The sequence below is a fragment of the Lepidochelys kempii genome, chromosome 25, assembly GCF_965140285.1.
Source record: "Lepidochelys kempii isolate rLepKem1 chromosome 25, rLepKem1.hap1, whole genome shotgun sequence".
In the NCBI taxonomy this organism is placed as follows: domain Eukaryota; kingdom Metazoa; phylum Chordata; order Testudines; family Cheloniidae; genus Lepidochelys; species Lepidochelys kempii.
In genome coordinates this window covers 11148612-11171224 of record NC_136404.1, presented here as the reverse complement: position 1 = coordinate 11171224, position 22613 = coordinate 11148612, and the positions used below count along the sequence as shown (strand labels likewise).

General features: G+C 57.2%; 1 protein-coding gene across 1 annotated transcript; it reads left to right on the top strand.

Annotated features, from left to right (window-relative positions):
- The first annotated feature begins 594 nt into the window (after positions 1-594).
- On the top strand, positions 595-7625 carry TMIGD2 (transmembrane and immunoglobulin domain containing 2). Its single transcript, XM_073324405.1, has 5 exons — positions 595-637; positions 2912-3289; positions 5190-5228; positions 5736-5831; positions 7325-7625. The coding sequence occupies exons 1-5, from the start codon at positions 595-597 to the stop codon at positions 7543-7545; spliced, it is 777 nt and encodes a 258-aa protein (XP_073180506.1). The 3' UTR covers positions 7546-7625.
- Positions 7626-22613: the final 14988 nt, after the last annotated feature.

The window sequence follows — 22613 nt, the reverse complement described above, 5'->3', positions numbered from 1 at the left end:
TGGTCAGTGATGCAACCCCATGCTCTGGGTGTCCCTAAACCTCTGGCTGACAGAAGATGGATCACTTGATAAATTGTCCTGTTCTCTTCATTGCCTCTGAAGCATCTGGCATTGTCCATTGTCAGAAGACAGGATACTGGGCTGGATGGACCATTGGTCTGACCCAGTATGGCTGGTCTTATGGTCAGAGCACTGAGCTGGGAGTCAGGATGCCAGGACTCTGTTCTTGGCTCTGCGGCTGAGTCACTGGGTGACCTTGAGTTGGTTGCTTCTCTGTGCCTCAGTTCCCCTATCTGTAAAATGGGGATTATATCCACCTTAACCCATTAAAGTGCCCTGAGCTCCAGGCTTCATTACTGGAGATCAGGGGCCTGGCTGGAGATGCCCTGACTCTTTGCTCCCCCGCTGAGTAGGTCATGCTGGTGCTGGCGTAGCCTGTGGCAGGAAGCTCCGTCTCTGCACGGCACAGAGGTGGGGAGGGAGGTTAGAAAACGCGCTGTCTAGATCTCAGCCGGAGGGTCAGCCAGAGACTTAGCAGCTGGTGCTGGAGACAGCCAGAGAGCCAGCTGAGCAGAGCCAGCCCCACAAGCTGCAATGCAGAGGCTGGGGGGGTGTCTCCTCCTGTTGGTTTTAGCAGGTGAGTGCCCGGTGCTATCAAAGTCCCTGGCATTTAGGGCTCAGCTTTGCGTGATTTGGGTGCGCACGCAGGGCCTGCTGTTCAGAGATTTCCAATCCACCCAGCCCGCTGGATCCCAAATCCCCACGCGCTCTGCAGGGCCAGGACAGCTCCAGCCCTGCCTGCCAGGCGGGGTTCGGGGATGCCCCAGCCAGCTCCAGGCCAGGCTCCAGGGAAGCAGGAGGCGGGAAGCCCTCTGTGCTGGGGAGAGGCCATGGGAGATACGCACCTTCCCAGAGTCAGGGATTCATCACAGCTTCGCTTGCTACCCGTCGGGCAGTGGTACCACCTAGGCGCTCTCGAACCAGGTCTGGGTACTGCCCGCCCTGGGCTCTCTAGCCTCATACAACCAGGGGCCCTATCACACCAGACACTGCTCACTCCCCAATCCTCTCTCAACACCTACTTTACGGCTGCCGGGCGAAGGGAAGGCCGGGAGATAGGCAAGGGAGAGGGGCATGTACTCCCCACTCCCCCCAACGCTCCATCGGACAATGCGGGAGGCCGGGATGGGGGGGGGGGGGGGCTCTGCTCCGGCAGCCTCCCTCCTTTCCGTCCCCAGAAGCAGCAGCTGTTTTGTCTCGGCTTCTCCCTGGGGATAATTTACTGCACCCCTATCTCCCGCCCCGCCCCGGCCTGCATAGCAACCTTTGTCCCAGCACCTCCTTTGTTCCTGCTACTCTGCTCGGCTACAATCCATCGCCCCCAGGACTCTCCAGCTGGCGGAGTGAACCCCCCTCCCCTCCGGAAGAGGGAGCGGGTCTTGTCCCTTCCCTCCCTCTGTTAACTCAAGCTGGGTAATTTGGGGGTGCTCTAAAAGACACCCCCTGATTTATTCTAGGACTCATGCAAAACCTATAGGACTAAACTTCCATCGGGCTGGTGAATGCTCTGGGCCGCCCAATACGGCCTGCATATTCTCCCCTGCATATTCCAATCCTTCAGTGCAGCCAGCACGTTATTACTAATTATGTCTATTACGGCAGGGCCTAGGGGCCAGCCAAGATGGGGGCCCACTGTGCTGGGGGTGAACAAACGCAGGGGATTAGACAGTTCCTGTCCCAAAGAGCTCACGAGCTAGGCAGAATGGACCCAGGGTCGAGGAGCGTTCGCCTTCCTGGGTTTCCACATGAAACTGCTGGGGAATTTTGGACATTTTGGCACCTTCCAAAAATTTGGGGGAGTTTCTGACACTTCTATTTGGCAATTCGAGAACATGTCTGCCCTTTTGTCCTCGATTTGGGGGGAAAAGCGTTTCCAATATTTTCCCCGGCCGCTTCTTTGCCCCCTCCCAACCCATGAGATCTACAGTGTGCCATAAAAATTGCACTCTTGGCCCATGGTGGCCCCGATCCTGTGAATGACAGCGGGCAGGTGGGCTGTGGTGCCCAAGCAGCACCCAGCTGGAATCAATGCCCAAGCGCCGTCAATCACAGAATTGGGGCCACGCACTGGGCACGCTCCGGCCCTGGTCAGTCATCCAGGGACTATGTATTCGAATAGTCCCAGGGAGTTCAGTGGGGCTGCTGTCATACAGAAAGTTAATTAGAATCATTACGATGTGTATCCTTGGAGCCCGTACCCCACTGTGCCTGGCACAGCACAAACACTGAATGAAAAGTTGGGTGTGAACACCGTCTGTGCAGGATTGGGGCTTTTCTCAGCCTCCCCAGCAAGGGCAGGAGCACCCGGGGGGTTTAGGGGTTTTGCAAAACCTCTGGTCCCCTTTTTGAGGGCTTTGGGTTTAATATAATTTAACCCTCCCCTCTCAACAAATTCATTTCTAAGTAACCCTAACTCTGGGCTAAGCCGCCAATCCGGGGCTGGATTCTGCCCTGAGCGATGCCTGCCGAGGGCTAACGTAACGCGCCAAGCCGAGCCCGAAAGTCATCCCCGCTCTGCTTCTGGGCGAGAGAAACACAGGAGAGGGTTTGAGCTGCGGAGACAGGATCGAGCCTTCAAACCACTGGTGCCAGTTCTTCAGGGGAAGGATGTTCTGACAAGGAAGGGGACCTGGGATCTGTGACCCAGGATGGCTGGTTTGGGGTTCAGTCTCAAAAGCTGTTCTGGTGGGGTCCCCAAGGCCGCAGTTGGGATCTCAGAACTGGGTTCCCTATCTGTGAAGCACAGGTGGTAAAACCCATCTTTGGGAGGTGCTTTGAGATCCATGGTGGAAGCGCCTCTGTGCGGTTGCTCTTGGTGGAGTTTCTATCTCCTGTCTTTTCCTCCCCTCAGCCAGGAAGGAAGCAGGGACCCTGCAAGTGAGGCAAGATCCTGCCCAGATCCTGGCCCCCCTGGGGGGCTCGGTGGAGCTGTCCTGCCAGATCCACGCTGCCCAGCACTGGGAGAGGCTCCGTGTGGAGTGGAGGAGGGAGGGCGCCCTGAGGGCTCTCTGCCAGGTCGTGCTGGACAACACCAGCGTCTCCAACTGCTGCAAGGGCATGGAGGGTTGTGATGACGCCCGCCTCGGCTTCACCTGGCACCCCCCTAAGTTCACCCTGAGGATGGGCAACATCAGTAAAGATGACGTGGGGCAGTACATGTGCGTAGCCACCGTGGAGATCCCGGTGTATCTGCAGGCCGAGGGCAACGGGACGATGCTGAATACCTCAGGTAGGGGGGCAGGGGCGCTGCCAGGGCAGGGGGGGCACCTGCAACTCACTCCCAGTGGGGCCAGTGGGCCTGCTCCAGAGATCAGCACCAAACAGGATCAGCCCCTAGGTGAGGGTGAGGAGGGGTGAACTGGCTCCAGGTGGATGGGACAGCGTCTGAGAGCACTGCCCGGTCCCTAGGAGAAGGGGGAGCTGTTCTCTACAGCCCCTCTTACTGGGAGAGCCCCTCCCCTCCCCCTGGCTGCACCCCACAGCGTGGTGCTAGGTGGGGGTCTCTCCATCCCCCTCCCTGGTCAGACGTTGAGTTTCTCACTTCCCATCAGGGCTGCATTTCCGTTCACATGTGCCACCCACGGTGCAAGCTGCCGAAACCACAGCGCGAGCCGCCCGGGGCCCTGCATCCTGCAGCCCCCTCGGTTGCCTCTCTCTTCCCCTGCCCCCTGTGGGCCCCTCTGCCCCCGTGGGCTCTGCACCCTGTCTTCTGCCAGCCTCCTCCCCGGGAGCTGCGCACCTGCTTCTCTGCCTTGTGGCTCTATGCACACTGCAGACCGTGTCTCCTGCAGGCCTCCTAGGGCCACCACCCGAGCACCCCCCATTGCACCCAATACCCCCACCCTCTGAGCACCCCACACCTCACTTTATGCCCTCTGCATCTTCTGTGCCCCAACCCGGTACCCTGGGATGCCTGGTGTCCCATGCACTCTTCCCCTTGTGTGCCCCGCCCACCCTGTGTTCTGCCCCCTCGCCCCTGCCCCTCGGGTACTCTCGCTGCTGTGTTCAGGTTTCGCCTCTAGTCTGAGGTCTCTGTCTCCTGCGGCATCCAGGTTCATCTCCTCTAGACGCGTTAGATTTCACAGGGTTCGCTCTCCACCCCCGTTTCCCAGCCAGGGGTCCCTGAGCAAATAGGCATTGGGCCCATGCTGGGAGTGGCTCCCAGTTCAGGGCTGGCTGGAGCCCTGCAAACACAATTCCCCAGCCGGGCACCCTCTGGCCAATGAGTGAGGAACACAGATGGCCTGTGTGCTAATTGCTGGGTGGTCCCCAACGAGCTCCCTGCAGCTGGCTCGCCGGGTCCCCAGCTGTCCAGCCCTCTCAGCATCCCTTGGGGGGCGGGAGGGGAAGCCAGGCCATAGCGTCTGTGCCCCACGCTCCAGCCAGCTCCAGCAAGGGGATTGGCCTCAACCCTGCCCGTCACGGGTTGTGATGAATTTCCCTCGCGCATCCCATCGTTGCCACGGAAAGAGCTGATGTTGCACTGCGTTTCCATCCGAAGCCAGTGTGGCTAATCTAACTCACGTGCCCATCACCGTGGCATCTAGCAGCCCAGGGCATGGTTCAGGAGTAAGGCGGGATGGTCTTCAAATAATTGAGGCCGAGTTGCGGCCAAGACGTGGAAAATCATGGCAAAGTAATCATGGGCCTTTATTAATAGCGGTCATTTGGAGAAGCCGGAGTAGACCTACTTGTTTAAGAAAAAATTGCTGGAATGATAGAAACACTCAAGTCTTATGGGATGCCTGCGAATTTCTTTGACACCCAGCCCTCACACTATAAAATTTGGAAGACTGAAAGTCGTAACACAGCTGGAGTTCGGTCGCCGTAGCCTTTCACCCTTCACAGGTGTCGCGTGTTTGTGCCATGCTAATGGCACACTCGAAAGGTCTGCGAAATGGTGCACCGGGCAAAGAAAGCGACTTCAAATCCAAATGGTGGTGGCGTGGCGGAGGGGGGCGGGGGGGGCCTCACATGGCGGGAGCCGTGATTGCCACAGGATCGTGAATGAAATAGGGCTGTCTTCCGGAGCGCAGTAAGCCCTGGCCAAGGCAGCCCCCTTCCCCCAGGATGCAGAGCAAGGGGGCTGGGGAAGTTGTGAAGTGACAGATGTTTATTTCTCTCGACAGCAGCAGACGGAGGAGGTTGGCTGAGGAATCACAGCAGAGGTGAGAGGCATTAAACCTGCAGGATTACACCCGCATGGGCCCAGGGGACCCCGGAGTCACGCCCATCCAGACCTCCCCCACTTTGCCCCTCCAGGAGACCCGGGTCACACCCACCCAAACCTCTCCTGTGGCCTCCCGATCGCTCTTTGCTACACTTGGACCCCGGGTCAGAGCGTCTGGGCCAGGCCCTTACTGCGGCTAATGAGCCCTTGAAATTGATTCTGGAACATCACTTTGGCCTCCAAAGCCGGGAGGCCCCTGCCTAGCCCCCACTGCCCACGCCTGGCCCAGTGCCAGGCATGTCCCACGGCAGCGAGCTATGGAGGTGATGCCCCAGCAAGGAGCCTGGAGCAGAAGGAGTCACTGCCCGGGCCTGCGGGGCGAGTGGCAGCATGAGGCCAGGCCAGCACTTCCCCTCGGACGGGGCTCCAGGAGGGGGGTGCTGGGGACGGGACGGGACAGGGTGGGGCCCCCGGAGGGGCTGATGGCTCTGTCCGGCTGTTTCAGACCTCGTGCTGTGGCTGGGCCTGGCTGGAGTGCTGGCCGTCACCACACTGCTGCTACTGCTGGCCGTGATCTGCTGCTACAAACGCAGAGATCCAGGTAAGAGCCCCCGGGGGACTCCCGCTGCAGCTCATGTCCCCAGGGATGGAGCAGGGACCCTGCCCTCAGCAGTGGCTAGCTGTCTGAGAGACCCTGGGCCTGGGGGAGGTGTGGCGAGCATCCCCCAGGGATCTGTGGCCCCATGGGCCACCTCAGTGAGCGACCCCCTGCCTGTGGGAGTCACCTGGGCAGAGATCCCAGCTGTTCTTCCTATGCTGCCAGGGGCTGGCTGAGCAATGCTGCCCTCCAGCGGCTGCAGACGGCAGGGACTGTTAAAGAAGCTGGGTCTACACACAAGAAGCTGTGTGGTTAAAATCGCCCCTTATCCCCAGGCACGGCAGGGGAGTTTCAGAACCACCTGCTGGGAAGCTCCTGCCCTGGCCCCTATCCCCTATCCACTGCGATACAAGCTTCCTGCGTTCCCACGTCTCTGAGGTGCTCAGCTGGTGCAAACCAAGCAGGGGCGAGCTGGGGTCTGCACTGGGACGGCAGACTTCCAGCGTGGTGCTGATGGCTGAGGGGATGCTCCTCTTCCACCAGGCAGAATCCCAGTGGGAGGCCAGTGGGCGCAGAGCGGCTAGAGGTGACACCCCTCCTGACCGCTCCTGGTTATTAAAGGCTGCAGCGGGTATTTCCCAACAGTGGAAGCCGTTAGCCCTGGGTATCTTGGACGGATTCCTTTCTGCTTCTTGAGCCCCCTGCTCTGTCTCATCCACACACAGGGCCCTTTCTCATTTCCTGTCCTAAGCGGCCATCGTAGGGTTGCTGTGTGGCTGTTAAACAGCCGCCATGTCCTGCCCCAGAATGGGTTGCACTCCAGGGGGCAGGAGAATGCAATTCTTGGGTACCGCATTTGGAAATAACTCTGAAGCTCCTCCAGGAGGAAAAGCTGGGGGTAATAGAAGATCATTTCTCCTGTGTGTTTTGCCCCTTTTGCCTGAGTGGGCCCTGGCTGGGTGTTTTCCAATCAGAGGAGATTGATGATATGAGTCAGGTATTTCTCTGGGGCAAGCCTGTTTATTTACAAACAATGTCCACAAAGTCCTGTTTCCCTGAACACAGTAGGAACAAACAACAACAGGCAGCTTGCTTGCTCATAAATACCAACCCTGCTTTTCCAACAAGTCCTTCCCACGGAGCTCTCTCTCACCCTTTCAGCACCTTGCTCACAATGACTTCTCTTGATATCTGCTGGTTTTCTGCCTCTCTCACATACATAGCTTGCCAAGCAATCCCCTCACCCATGCGTTTGCAAGCAGTCCAAGGGAAACCTCTCAGACAACACGGCTTAACTCTGCACAGGTGTTGCCAGATGGTCGATTGCCTTGGGCGGTGGCTTCTGTTGTCTCCCATGATCTCACACCACAAAAGGGCTTACTTGCTCCTTCCTTTTAGGCTGAAAGAAGTATGCTTGGCACACTCAGCGGCTTTGACCAGGTCTGCTTGACGGCAGCCATTAACGCTTTCCGGCATAACCTCTGTTTGAAATCCAGGGCAGGCAATCTACGTGAATGTTCTGTTCCGCAAAAAGCAAGAGGAAAAGAAAGACGGTGCCCAAGCCAGTAGCGAGACAAAGCAGAGCAGCCTCTACATCCAGGAGTTCCAGAAACGGGGGCACAACTGGAGGCCTCCAGTTGCAGAACGGAGCCCTGGCCCCATGAAAGCTTTCAAAAAGGCCTCCTTCTTCAAGCAGAGGACAACGGAAAGGCCATGAAGATCCGTGCAGCGCTCGGATGCCCCCAGTCAGAGCCCTGCCCACTCTGCTTCTAAGGTTCTAACCCTGCCCCTCTCCAAATGGACCTTGGGGCTGCCTCTCACTGGAGTTAAGTGCCGCCCATGCGCTCGGGGCTGCACAGAGCACAGCACGAAGAGGGTCCCTGCCCTGCTGTGCTTATGATCAGAGAGACCAAAGTGGGGAGACTGGGTGCCCAGAGGGAGGAATCGCAGAGGAGAGTGTTTGGTTTGTTTGCTGTGGCCAGGGGGGAGAGGCAAGTGCAGAGCGGGGAGAGAGGCCAGGATGGGGACAGCGTTGAATCTGAATCCTCTTCTCAACGACATTCAGGTGCTTAACCTCCCCCTCACTTGGTTTCAATGGGAGTTAGGCACCTAAATACCTTAGGCAGCTCTGGGCCTTGGAGTCTTACAATCCTACCGCTCCTCCATCAAGGGAGCACAGGGCCTTTCCCTCCATGACCTCCGGGCCATTCAATGGGAGTTACCCTGAAAGGGAGGAAAAACCCTTCTGGCCAGGAGGAAATCTGTGCACCGGGGCGCAATCCTGCCTCTATGGCAGTCAGTGGCAACGTTCTCAGTGAGCTGAACAGGGCCAGGACCGTGTCTGTCTGTGCCCTTTAGCAAGTGAGGAGCCAGACGCGAGGGGCAGGTCTCTTCAGCGGTGCCTGGAGGTGCTGTGCTAGGGAGCTGCCCAGAGGCAGCTTGGTCAGACCAAGGATCCATCTAGCCCAGTGTCCTGTCTGCCTACAGTGGCCAGTGCCAGGTGCCCCAGAGAGAATGAACAGAACAGGGAATCATCAAGTGATCCATCCCCTGTCACCTGTTCCCAGCTCCTGGCAAACAGAGGCTAGGAACACCATCCCCGGCCCATCCTGGCTAATAGCCACTGATGGACCTATCCTCCATGAACTTATCTAGTTCTTTTTTGAACCGTGTTATAGTCTTGGCCTTCACAACATCCTCTGGCAAGGAGTTCCCCAGGGCAGCTGTGCGTTGTGTGAAGAAATACTTCCTTTTGTTTGTGTTAAGCCTGCTGCCTATTAATTTCATTTGGTGACCCCTAGTTGTGTTCTGAGAAGGAGTAAATAACACTTCCTGATTTCCTTTCTCCACACCAGTCATGATTCAACAGCCACCTGCTAGCGTTGCCCAGCTGGGCTGACGGATGGCACGTGTGCTGCTTCTCATTCAGCCCTGTGGCTTGGTAGGGGAGCCCTCTCAAGTCGGGGACTAGCTGGGATGCCCACCGGGCTGGCCGGGATTACAATGTCTCGGCGGACGGGCTGCCAGATGACTTGTCCATGGCGACCGATGAAGAAAACAGCGAGGAAATGTCGCAAACTCTTCTCCAGACTGTTCATGCGTAAACGGCGTTGCAGTTTTGGGGTAACTTTATTCCCCTTCGGTGCTCCCTCAAGGGCACCTACTTAAGGTTTGCGGCTCTTAGTGGTGCCTCTTTCGGGCGGGGACCTGCGTCTCTCCCCCGCCTGACTGGGGTTTTCAGGCTGCACGGCTCCCGGCCGTACACTGTGATATCCGAGCAAGTTGGTCAGCCTGCAGGCCAGCGCTTGGGCTTTGCTTTCTGCCTGAGGGCTATAAAGAGGGTGGCCAGCAGTTATAAGTTACCAGCCAGCTCTGAACAAGCACCTTCGTTCTTAAGGCAAAACCATTACAGAGTAAACCTAGAAAGACAAGTTGTCGTCACCCATCAGTCTTACGGGGCCCTGGGAGGCCAAGGTCTTTCCAGAAGGGTTGGGGCCAGACGCTCCCATCCTCTGGCTGGCTCAGAAAGATGCCCTGAGGAAGTTTAAACCTAGCTTCCTAATACCAAAAGACCTTTCTTTGTTTGTTTAGGTCTGAAAAAACCAGTTTGAATCAGTCTATTCCAGCCTGGAGTTGGGGGGGGGGTGTTAAGTAGACTCTGGAGGTGTTTATAATCAAAGTTAGGGTGACCAGATGGCAAGTGTAAAAAATCGGGATGGGGGTGGGAGGTAACAGTTGCCTATATAAGAAAAAGCCTCCAAAATAGGGACTGTCCCTATAAAATCAGTACATTTGGTCACCCTAATCTAAGTGATTCACCTTAATCATCCCCCACCGCTTTGCCTTCCTGGACACCGGCCCTGGCAATGGCAGCCATAGGTTGCTAAATTTGGTTGGACCTATTCCTGGAGGTTTTGTCATGTGACATCATCTTTAATTAAAGATTAATCATTACTTCCTGGAGACTCCAGGACAATCCTGGAGGCCTGGCAACCCTAATGACATGCCCTGGCCCACAAGTGGCACGTACGCTGTTCATACCTTGTAACACAATATGGTCTCCAAAGATTGTGCATTCAGTTGCAATATCTGTCACACACTGTATGTAATAAGCATGTTGCAAGGCAACCTTGTCTAGGGGTAGAGCAGAGGCCTTGGCTCGGAATCCTGGCTCTGCCACTAACTCACTGTGAAATCGGAGACATCACCGTCCCTGTTTGTGCCTCAGTTTCCCTCTTTGTGACGTGGATATAATTCCTACCCACTTTTCTAAAGCACTTTGAGATCCTTGGATGAAAGATGCTTTTGTAAATGCAATGTTTTTTATTACTGTTATAATTATTGTCTGTATTATTTATGGTTTTTTTCTTCTCAATGGATTCTGTAAAATGGACAGTAAAGCAAAGTTGTCCGAATGCAACACTGTCCTTTGGAATTTGTCACGTCTTGAACTCTCTGCCCACTTGTTCAGATGCAGGCCGGCTTTGATGGCCTTTTCGAGTGTGCGTCTGACGTCTGTATTGTTAAAAGAAAAGCAGGTGTGTTGATCAAACAAGCAAAGCTGTGGATAGTTTTAGAAGGCAGGGATTGGGTTTAACGCTTTTTTCTGCCTCTTCTGATGTATAAAGAGGACCTGAAAGTTGAGCTGGGTGACTAATGGATTTTTCAATTCACTGGTAATTTTGGGGGGGGGAAATCGGATCAAAATGATGACAACATTTTTCATAATTTTTCAGCAAACCAAAAAGCTGAAGAAAATTTCATGTGGAAGTGAAATGTTGCGGTAAATAAAAAATTTTGCCCAGCTCTACCTGCCAGGTTTATTTAAAGAGCAATTTTCCCCGTTTCTTGCTTACATCAGGTATTGAATTTTTTCCTTCCTAGTTTCCTGGAAGCCTCTCTGTAGAAAAAGGAGGCGGAGAGTATCATAGATACCAGGGAAGTGAAAGTTGAGTAAATGAGAGAAGAAGTGATGTTTTTTCCAGCCTGATCAAAAGTATTTGGGTTTTGTTTGATTTTTGTTTACGTATTTAACGCAAATGCCTAACGAATAGCTGGGTGGAAAGCTCTCTGAGTTCGAATCACTGTCCCATCTGTTCAATGACAGGCAGAGAAAGCCTTGAATACATATCTCCAGCTCTTCCCAGGAGTCCTCCAACAAGACAAGGGAAGACCAGACTTAATATTTGTAAAGCTCAAACACACAAAACCACATTAAAATAAAACATGTGCAGGCTTTATAAGGGGCACTGCCCCATTTGCCCTCCTGATGCAGGAGTCGTGGGATGAAATTTAAAGGCCACGTCATATAGAAGGTCCGACTCGATGATCAGCATGGTTCCTTCTGGTCTTAAAATCTATGCGGGCAGCTAAACTTGGAGACAGAGGGGCCAGGGGGAAGAGTCTCTCTCTCTCTCTCTCCAGTGGCTGGCTGCAATACTGAGGTTTCTTCTGCGAGGGATTCTTACCTAGAACAGAGCCGTGGGCCATCAGTCCAGCAACGGCTGATTCTTAGCTGTATGGAAAGCCCAGGAATGTCTGGCTAACATGGTTCCTGGATTCCTGGCAGGGCCCCCCCCCCACCACTTGGATCCAATCAAGCCCAGCAGTAACATACACCGGGGCAGTCCCATGATCTGGGGGGCTCTCTCTGGGCCTGCATCAGGAAGCACAGCTTGGCTGGACCAGAGGAGGTGTCCATGAGGCTTCTCTTTGTGCTGCGAGAGAAGGTAACGAGACTGAGGCCCCCCTTTGTTTTCATTTGGCCAGCGGGGGCCTAAGCCCCGCACCAGGGGCCTAAGCCCCGCACCAGGGGCCTAAGCCCCGCACCAGGGGCAGGATCCTGGGGCACATGGCTGCAATCGAGGTGTAACAGCATGCAAGGCGAGAGCCAACGATGGCATGAGCACCTCAGCCCTTGAGCTCTGAACCGTCATGGTCCATTGCTTTCACGCTGCCCCCGCGCTGTCAATGTGCCATGGGTCCCCGACGGCCCAGGGGCCCTGCAGGAGCTCCTCGGGGGGCAGACTGCATCCGGGCCGTGGGAATCACGCCTGCAACATGGGGGATTGGCACTCCTGGCTACATGCCCAGTGCAGACGAGGCTGGGGTGGACCACGTATTCCAGCTCACGACTGCGCGGCACCGGGGCCTGGCGATCCCTGCTCCCCCGTCCTGCCATCTCCAGGCTCTATCCTATGCCATCCTCAGCCCAGGTGGCCGGGTGGCCAGCAGCATCCCCAGGGCCTCACCCCAAGTGTCCGGGTGGCTAGCAGCATCCCCAGGGCCTTGCCCCAGGTGGCTGGGTGGCTAGCAGTGCCAGCAGCATCCCCAAGGCTTCAGCCCAGGTGGCTAGCAGTGTCCCCAGGGCCTCAGCCCAGGTGGCTGGGTGGCTAGGAGCATCCCCAGGGCCTCAGCCCAGGTGGCCAGCAGCATCTCCAGGGCCTCAGCCCAGGAGGCCAGGTGGCTAGCAGCATCCCCAGGGCCTCAGCCCAGGTGGCCGGGTGGCCAACAGCGTCCCCAGAGTGTAACTGGGTCACAGAGGGGGGTGATACGGGGCCTGATTCTCTCCTCAATCACTCTGGTTGCTCTCTGTAGCCCGTCCCTGGGGGATCCCCTGCCCCGTCCGGCGTTGGCACAGACGCCGATAGCTAAGACGAGCGGCCCAGGAATGGGCCCTGGCTGGAGTTCGGTGCCCTTTGCCCCTGCCCTGACGGGTCTCTGGCTGCAGAGCCTAGCAGCTACATCACATGGGTGAAAAGAAAAGGAGCACTTGTGGCACCCTAGAGACTAACCAGGGTGCTGATGGTGCAGTGCCTGGCTTTGCCCGGGGAGGGCGCTCTGAGTCCACAGACCAGCGCCAGCATCGCCTCTTAGCCTGGGTGGCAGCTGGGGTGTGAGATTCCCTGCTGGGCCAGGCTTTGCTCAGTCCCTGGCTCTCGCTCTTTCTCCTTCTTCTCTTCTCCCTCTCTCCTTTCTGGTCTTTCTTTCTTCCCCTTCTCCAGGGACGAGGGCGTGATCCCCGTGATGCTGTCAGCCCAGCCATGTCAGTCCCAGCCTGGCCCAGTCACCCCTGCACCCCTCAGTGCCTCGCAAGCCCCCCAGCTCCATGAGCTGCTGGTAGAAGGGGGAGATGGGGAGAAGGATCTTGGGGCTGGGGGCTGCAGGGCTCCATGTCTCTTCCGCAGCCCTGGGGGGGAGCATCCTAGAATCACTTATTCGGGGAGGGTGTGCTGTTAGCACTTAGAACAGGGGACTGCGATTCAGGACGGCTGGGTTCTAGTCCAGTCTCTGTAGAGTGTGACCGTGGGCAAGCCAATGCCCCGCTCCGTGCCTCAGTTTCCCCATTTTACTGCAGGGCCCCTACCTTGAGCAGTCAGGAGGCTGGCGAGCCCTTGGTGAAAGGGGCTCCAGAGAGCAGCTTGTCACTAACCACAGTGAGCCCCCAGCAGCCTCCCAGTCTGCCCCCAGAGCTCCAACCCCAGCCCCGCGGGCAGAGCATTCTGGGTAATGCCATGCTGAGCCTGCCCCTGAGATCCCCTGTCTGGTGCCGGCCTTGACGAGCACAGGGAGGGCCTGAGCTGCTGGCCACGGCGATCAGCTGCGGCCGTCTGTGCTCCTGGCCTTGCCCATTAGAGCACAAGCAGCATCGTCACCAACACGGCCAAATGGCCCCAGCAGCAGCCATGGCTCACTAGGGCCCAGGCTGCAGCGCAGCAGGGCTCGGACCAGCCTCCGGTGGTTTGGCTGAGTTACTCATTGGCTCCCCCCAAGGCACAGCCCCCCCAGTCCCTGTGATCGCACATGCACCCCTGTATGCCATACACACACCCCCATATGTCATGCACCCCTGTATGCCATACACCCCCCCATATGTCATGCACCCCTGTATGTCCCCCCCAACTAACAAAGGAACTTGTGCTGGATTCTCTATTTCACTTCTCCCCCTTGCCCCCCCACCTGGCGTCTGCTCCTCCTCTCACCAATACAGGCGTGTGTGTGTGTGTGTGTGTGTGTGTGTGAGCGGTGTGCACACACAAAAACGTGTATATGCCTGTGTTCAGGTGTGCCCCTGTGCATGCGTGGGGAGAGCTGTGTTTCTGTGTTTATGCAAAAGTGTGTGTGTGTGTGTGTGTGTGTAAAGGTGTGCTTGGGTCGGTGCATGTGTGTTCAGCAGTTTGTGTGTGTGTGTGTGTGTGTGTACAGGTGCTCAGGAGTGGGTGTGCTGTGTGGGCGTCCGTAGGTAGGAGTGTGTGTATGACGCAGTGTGCGTGTGTGCGTGTGTGTGTGTGTGTTCGTGTGTGTGTGTACAGGTGCTCAGGATGTTGGATCATATTAAAGAAGTTCTGTATTAAAATCACAAATGAGTTTGATTCCCCAGAGTTTCAATTCCAGGGTATTACTAATTAAGAGGTCTCTTGGTTTTTGGTGCTGTTTCTCTCCCTCTATGTGTGAAACTTGCAAGCTGCTAATTGTGTTAATACATTCTAAGACAGAGTCTGTTCTCAAAGCAATTCACAGAGAGAGAGACTCAAAGCAATACTCGAACAACAGAAACAGCACCCAGAGACTCCCCGCCCTTTTGTTGTATTAACAATTGTGATTAAAATAGAGATAGAGGGTGTATGTGGATGGATGCTTGGTGTGGATAATAACTGAATGATCAGGGAGGTGCCAGCCTAAGAATCCAGTGTCCATCGGCTGAAGAAGGCGTCAAGTGGAAATAACCAGAGGACCCCCCCCGGTGGGCAGACTGGAATCCACCCAACAGCCTCAAGAATGGGAGAACCAAAGAACAAGATAACATCTTGGAGCCGTCAGGAATGTGCTATCTGCTGATTGATTCAGCAACAGCATGATGAAGCAATTCCCATAGACTGGCATAGGAAGAAATTCCGATAAAAATAGACTCTAAAAAGTGAGAACTTTGGGGGTCTGATTCTGCAAACCAACTTCCAGGAGCATCAGATGAGCATCTGACAAGGCCCTGCTCCCTCCTCAGGTCCAGGCCACCTGGCCAGTGACTTGGCATGAGCAACTCTAAGGCTGGTAACTATGATAACAACCTTGCAGAACCTGTGTGTGTGTGTGTGTGTTTGTATGAATGAATGTGAGAATAAATATGAAATTGAATGGAATGTTATAGCTATAACTAACTGCTTACTACGATTCTTTCTGTATTCACAATAAATGTGGCATTTTGCCTTTTTCCCTTTAATAAGATCCTGCTGGTTTTTATTTTATTGGTACAACAAGGAGTGGGTGCGCTGTGTGGGCGTCTGTAGGTAGGAGTGTGCGTATGACTCAGTGTATGTGTGTGCGTGTGTGTGCGTGTGCGTGTGTGCGTGTGTGTGTGTGTACAGGTGCTCAGGAGTGGGTGTGCTGTGTGGGCGTCCGTAGGTAGGAGTGTGCGTATGACTCAGTGTGTGTGCGTGTGTGTGTGTGCGTGTGTGTGTGTGTACAGGTGCTCAGGAGTGGGTGTGCTGTGTGGGCGTCCGTAGGTAGGAGTGTGCGTATGACGCAGTGTGTGTGTGCGTGTGCATGTGTGCGTGTGTGCGTGTGTGTGTGCGTGTGTGTGTGTGTACAGGTGCTCAGGAGTGGGTGTGCTGTGTGGGCGTCTGTAGGTAGGAGTGTGCGTATGACTCAGTGTATGTGTGTGTGCGTGTGTGTGTGTGCGTGTGTGTGTGTGTACAGGTGCTCAGGAGTGGGTGTGCTGTGTGGGCGTCCGTAGGTAGGAGTGTGCGTATGACGCAGTGTGTGTGTGCGTGTGCATGTGTGCGTGTGTGCGTGTGTGTGTGCGTGTGTGTGTGTGTACAGGTGCTCAGGAGTGGGTGTGCTGTGTGGGCGTCTGTAGGTAGGAGTGTGCGTATGACGCAGTGTGTGTGTGTGTGTGCATGTGTGTGCGTGTGTGTGCATGTGTGTGTGCGTGTGCGTGTGTGTGCGTGTGCGTGTGTGTGTGTGTGTGTGTACAGGTGCTCAGGAGTGGGTGTGCTGTGTGGGCGTCTGTAGGTAGGAGTGTGCGTATGACGCAGTGTGTGTGTGTGTGCGTGTGCGTGTGTGTGTGTGTGTGTGTACAGGTGCTCAGGAGTGGGTGCGCTGTGTGGGCGTCCGTAGGTAGGAGTGTGCGTATGACTCAGTGTGTGTGTGTGTGCATGTGTGTGCGTGTGTGTGTGTGCGTGTGTGTGTGTGTACAGGTGCTCAGGAGTGGGTGCGCTGTGTGGGCGTCCGTAGGTAGGAGTGTGCGTATGACACAGTGTGTGTGTATGTGTGTGTTGTGGCTGCGAGAGGCTTTGGGCAGCTCGTGCTCTGGGACTCACCCTTGTGCCCCCCATGGATCTGGCAGGGACGGCACAGGCCACGTGAGGGCAGGCTCTGGCCCTGCCAGGTTCCCACGGGGCCCTGGTGACGATGAATTTTCAAGGAAAGCCTGTAACACTGACTCGCCCGCCTGCGTGTGAGGTGGGGGGGGGCTCCCTGGCGCTGCCCCCTGCGACGTGCTGCATGCCCAGCCCTGGGCCAGACAGCGGGAGCCCACTGGCCTGATTAATCTTGATTAGCAGAGCGCTTTGTGGCTCATTTTTCAAACCGCGCTGATCAATGCGGGCTGGGCGCTGCACCTGCTAATGGCACAGGGCGGGAGCGGGGACACAGAGCAGCTGCCGCCATGGCTGGTGAGGAGGTTTTGGGGTGCAGGGGGGGGGTTGTTGGGTGGAAGCATGTGGGGGCCTGGAGGGCGTGGCTGCTACGGGGTGGTGGGGAGGCCGGCCAGGACACACGCACACACACACACAGAGGATTAGAGCCGCTACTGTATGCACCTGGGCGTGCTTATAGGCGTGCACGTGTACGTGGGTGTGATTCTAGGTGTGAATGAGTGTGATTGGACATTCCAGTGACTCTGGCTGAGAACAAGTGCAGCGTAGGCACAAGGGTGTGATCTAGGTGGGATTAACTGGATCACCTACCCACGGGTGTGATCCTGGGTGTGAACAAGTTTAGTGTGTCCCCAGGGGTGTGATTCTACCTGGCATGGCTAGTGTATGTATATCTCCTGCCCACCTTGCCCAGGGCCTGATGTGTTGCCCACATGCAGGTGTGATTTTGGCTGCGAATGAATGTTGTGCGCATACATGGGTGTGAGTCCAGGTGTGAATGGATGTTATGGGTGCACACGGATTTGATTCTAGGTGCGACTGACTCTTGTGTGCTGCAGTGCTCACTGTGATTGAGTACAGTGTAGGCACACGGGGGTGCCCAGCCCTGCGGGTGCGAGCCGGGTGGGTACCTTTGTCTGGCTGTCGGGCGTGATCGAACGCTGTAGATCTGCTGAGAGGGGTGCCAGGCGAGGCCGCAGCCGGGCATGGCCCTGATTGCAGACGCTGCGTGCCAGGTGAGCACGGGGCATGCGGCCGCAGCCTCGCACAGGCAGACATGCCTGTGCAATGTGATCTGACCCACATGAGCCACACAGATAAGGTTCCCCCCCCCACCCCCTTCTCTAGGTGCTGCCCCAGAGTGGGCAGAGCAGTATCCAGGCCTGGCCCCTGCCGCCCTGGGCAGGCCACAAGCCGGGGTGCAGGCAGGGGATGAGCAATGGCAACAATTCCACGCCGGTTTTCTGCATTCTGCCAAGCCCCCCCCTCCCCCGGCTCTCCCCCTGCCTGCCAGCGGTTCTGAGACACTAATTGGATTCCTAATGGCAGTAATTAATTGGGAAACTTCATTACAGGCTTGTGCCACACGTAGCTGGGGGGAGGCGGCGGGTGAATGAGTGGCCCAGCTGCAGACAGGCGAGACAATGCAGCCGGCGGGTCTGTGCCCTTATCGCGCCGCTCTGCCAGGCTGATAACCGGCGTTCCTGACACGCCGGGTCGCGCCCCGGGGACAGAGCGCCCCCCCCCCCTGCTGCCAAGCCTGTCGCCGGGTTGTCTCCTTCAGAGCAGCGCTGATGGGGGAGGCCCCCTGCAGCCACGGGGCCCAGCGTGGGGCTGTTCCAGCCGGCGTATTTCCCAGGGTGGTGCCCAGGTCAGGGTTCTTGCCCTCGAGCGGTTCCAGCAAAGAGCCACAGGCCCAAGCTCGGTGTGATCCACTGGGCCTGACCCGCCTTTGCCACAGCGTGGGGGAGTTCGGCACCTCTGGAGACCAGAGCCCCAGGCGTCCGCAGGCCAGGCAGCCACACTCAAGCACCCCAAATCAGTGGCCGCTTTAGGCCAGAGTGATTTGGCTGGCGCCGCGGAGCTGCAAATGGAACCCAGGAGTCCTGACTTCCACCCCTCTTGCTCTGGGTTTGCAACCTTTCGGGGCTCAGGACTCATTTTTAAACAGAGATGGTCTGGGGGGGAAACCCAGAGACCCCCCAAGACATCCCTTGACCTGATGCCTCCCCCACAGGGATCCAGAGGGAGCTGCTTGGAGCTAAGATTGTGAGCAGCTGGGGAACCCACCTCAGCACCTGGGTGACCAAGACAATCCCCCAAAACATACAGCCCCCCTCACATGGCCTATGGGGGCAGAGGGTAAGGGGTCAGGGGATCTGGGGGCTTGGAGGCGAAGTGGGGAGATCAGGGGCTTGGGGGTGTAGCGAGGAAGGATTTAGGGGTTTGGGGGGACTGGGGAAAGAATTGGGGGGCAGAGGAATGTGTGTATGCAGTGCGGGGGCTAGGGGAAGGATATGGGGGCAGAGGGGTCGATGGGAGAGGCAGCGAGCTGATAGCTCCCCAAAAACACACAGCTGATAGGGGAGAAAGTGAAGGGGATGGGGGGATTTGGGGTCCTGGGGATGCAATGGAAGAAAATCTGGGGTCCAGGATGAGGGGTATGACAGAGTGGGAGTTGCCTGGCTCTGGGGGATGGGTACATTGTGGGCAGGACAGGGTGGAACCTGGCTGCAGGGTACGTTACCTACAGAATATGATACCAACAGCACCCTCCCGGCTTCAGTCCTGGCCAGACCCCTCTCAGATGGAGGGCAACTGGGCCAAACCTGAGCAGCACTGCACCCCTGTGAACCAGGTCACAACCCCTAAGCAGGGAGCCGAGCCCAGTGACCCTTTGACACATTCTGGTGGCCCAATTATGGGTCACAATCCAGAGGTTGATCTAGCCCATACACCCTCTCAGCGGTGGGACCAGAACCCTGGAGTCCAGGCTGCTAGTTCCCTGCACAGGCCACTAGTCCAAACTATGGCAGGGAATGGAACCCAGGAGTCCTGTCTCCCGGGGCTGGACGTGGGCAGTGCAGAGAGAGGAGTGACCACTGCCCACCTTGCCCATGATCTGATGTGTTGCCCACAGAAAGGCTCCTGCAGACCTCGAGGGGCTCTGGATGTAGGCAGAGCGGGGCCCTGAACCATAAACCAGAGCAGGGGGCAAAGCTGCCTCCTCACTCCCGCTGGGCCTTTCCCAGGCTGTCCACTGCTCCCTGAGCGCAGATCCAGGAGGATGGCAGGGCTCACTCCACTCACTCCCGTTATGCCCGGAGGGGGAGCAGAAACTCCATTGGAGTGGATGGAGTCAACTTGCCCCCAGCAAGATCAAGCATCTTAGCCAGGCAGGCCCCCAGCTCGGCAACCAGCACTGGGGAAAAGGGGCTGGCAGCGTGCACAGAGCCTGGCAGCTGGGGTGGGGGGGGGTCCAGCATTGGGAGGGGACAGAACAGGACCTAGCGATCCAACAGCTGCCCCGGTTACAATGGTCCCAGAATCCCCTCCACTCCCCACGACCCCCTTCCCCAGAAGCCTTGCAGGAGCAGAATCTATACCAGTCCCAAGTGGGGGGAAGGGGCCTCTGGGCATATCCCCCCCACCCCCTCCCGAGTCAGTCTCCAGCACCCGTCGGCCCCCTGCCCCAGCACCACAGAAAGGAGATTCAATAGCAGGATCTGGGTAGTTTTTCATTCTGCTGCGCTGGCTCCTTCCCTGACAACGTTGATTAGACCAGCTGCTCCTTAGTGGCTTTAATCCCCGGGGGAGAGATGGAGAATCCCTTTGTGCTATGGAAAAAGCTCCTGTAATTTCTCCTCTGCAAAGGGGCTGCATCTCTTTGTTACCGATCAGGGCACAACCGGCTTCCCCGGCCGCTGGTGCGTGGGATGGCACCGGGCACAGGAGGGGGTGTTGGGGGGTGTGTGGAGAAAGGGGACTCTTCCCCACCCCAAGCAGGTTACAAATGAGATTGCCACCCCCACATGCATCCAGCTAATGAACTGCTGGGGATTGGCACTGCTGGGGAGCCGCCCCTGGCTGCTGCATTCCAGGTCTTGCTCCCCAGCCCCCCGCCCCCCTCCCCGTGCCAGCTGTCAGCCTCCAGCTAATCATCCTGTGCCCGGCTTGGCTGAGCCTGGCGGCTGCTCTTCTGATTCCAAGCTTTGGGCAAATATTTCTTTCACCCCTAGTGACCACGGCACAGATAAGGGCCCTACTACGACTGTTAGGAGCAAAGGGAGCTTCTCCTTGCGCTCAGAGGGGGAGGCCCGTGTTTCCAGCTGGGAAGGCGACAGCGTCCAGTCCCAGCGCCGCGGGCTGGTGTGAACTAGCTAGCGATCGAGTGCATGAGCTCCAGATGTGGGAGCCTCTGAGCCAGCCCCTGCGCTGCTGCTTGGCTTTCACGGTCTAGCTCATCACCATCACTCATCCAGCCAAGCCAGACACCGCTGACCCCAAATCCCAGTGGGAGATGAGGTTCTGTACCCACCCTCGTGGGGGGAAGAGCTATTTAGAGCAGCTGGATGGAGAATCAGGACTCCTGGGTTCTGTTCCCTGCTCAGCCACACGACCTTGGGCAAATCAGTTGACCTCAGCGTGCCTCACTTTCCCCTTCTCTAAAACAAGGCTGGTCACCACAATGCAACTCGTGTGCAGAGCCAGAGTCCTCCTAGCTCTGAGTGTTTTGAGATCCTGGGGGGAGACGTACTCGGGGAGAGGGGAAGATGGAGCAAGGGGGTGGAGGAAAGGAAGGCAGGGGGAGCAGAGGCCAGAGCTTTCAGAGCCGTGCGCCCCTCCCTAGCCAGGGATGGCTAATTGTTACAGACAGCTGAGGCCCTGAGCGCCATCAATAATTCAGCCCCGGGAAGTGCCAGAACATGTCGGCTTAATAATGAATCAGCCGGCAGGGCTCCCACAGCCCCACAAGTGGGGCACTTACTAAAAATACCCAGCGCTCACGCTGATGCCTGCTGACTGCATTTCAGCTCCAATTAGCCGACAAACGGCTCCCCCAGAGGGGTCCACGGGCTGGGCATCGTGCGGCTCAGTGGAGGTAATAAAGGGGAACAGGGCAAGATGGGGCAGGGGTGTCTGGCTGCATTGCAATCGCAAGAGGAGGGGGGGTAGCTGCAGACGGGGAGGCTGATCTGATTTCATTCAATTCCCCCAAACTGGCCTTAACTGACCCCTCTGACCTGTCACTCCAGGGGTTAGGGGATGGGCCCTCTGGGGCCTGCTGCTGAAAGCAGGGGCGCATGGGCCCCCCCATCTGCAAGGGCAGCAACTTGCCCTTCCTGGGGAATGTGGGGAGCTGCAGGCAGTGCCAGGTCACACAAAAGTGGCATGAGGTCAGATCAGAGTCTCCCCCTGTGGGGTACGGGGACCCCGAGATACAGAGCCAGACCTGTGGCCTGGGTCCTGGACACATGATGCCGCTGTGCCGATCCCAAAGCCGCGACACCACATCCCAGATCGCAGCACCACAGGCCTGGCAGCCACCCACAGCCCTGATCCCAGAACCATGGCCCAGTCTGGATCCCAGAGTCCCCCCTCTCCGGTGCTGGCCTCTTGGACCCAGACTCCCGTGTGCCCAGCCTTGCAGGCTCTGGAGCGCCATGACTCAGACGGCCTCGTGGGGTGACCACTGCCCCATTGCAGGCTGCAGGGACACCCAGTCTTGCGTAAGGAGAGGAGCTCTGCCGAGTTTGGCATGATCACAGATTCATAGATACTAAGGTCAGAAGGGACCATTATGATCATCTAGTCTGACCTCCTGCACAACGCAGGCCACGGAATCTCACCCACCCACTCCTGCGAAAAACCTCTCCCCTATGTCTGAGCTACTGAAGTCCTCAAATCGTGGTTTAAACGCTTCAAGGAGCAGAGAATCCTCCAGCAAGTGACCCGGGCCCCACACTGCAGAGGAAGGTGAAAAACCCCCAGGGCCTCGTCCAATCTGACCTGGAGGAAAATTCCTTCCTGACCCCAAATATTCCAAGCCCTTGCAGAAGCCAGGTTGAGATGCAACCACAGCTCCCAGGCAGTCTGCAGGGCTTGCTGCCCGCCCCCTGCCCCACACACCGGGGACAGCTCTGGGATGCATTGTATACAGCATCCGCTGAGACACCCCGGACACACCCCAGGGCATCCTGCCCCTCGCTCTGCAGACAGAATGGCAGGCAGGGGCGGCAGCTGCGGTGTAAGTATCGAACCCCCGCCTCCCCCTTTCCTTCTTCCTCTTCTATCTCCTGACCCTGAATGCACCAGGATCCTGCCCCACAGTGTGTCTCGGCCCCTCCGCCACCTTCCTGGCCTGCTTTAGTTCTGCAAACGCTCAAGGCAGGAAACGTGGGTCGGCAATGTGTGGTGATGGGAAACACTCGACAGGGCAGGGAATCAAGCTCTGCACCCCTCCCCCCCACCCCATCTCTGGTGCGGTGGGCTCCTCCGCTGAGCCCTCCCCGTCCCCCGCCCCCCCCAATCTGGGTGCTCGTCTCTCACGCACTGACAGCTGCTCTCTAGGTCCACCCCATTGCAAGCATTCAAAAGAAACCCCCATTTTCTCGGGGGGGGGCGGTTGAAA

Excerpts from the sequence above, each read along its gene's own strand:
- TMIGD2 (XM_073324405.1), top strand. The coding sequence starts at position 595 with ATGCAGAGGCTGGGGGGGTGTCTCCTCCTGTTGGTTTTAGCAG. Across the intron at positions 638-2,911 it reads CCTCCTGTTGGTTTTAGCAG|CCAGGAAGGAAGCAGGGACC; the intron begins GTGAGTGCCCGG and ends TCCTCCCCTCAG. Across the intron at positions 5,229-5,735 it reads GCTGAGGAATCACAGCAGAG|ACCTCGTGCTGTGGCTGGGC; the intron begins GTGAGAGGCATT and ends CGGCTGTTTCAG.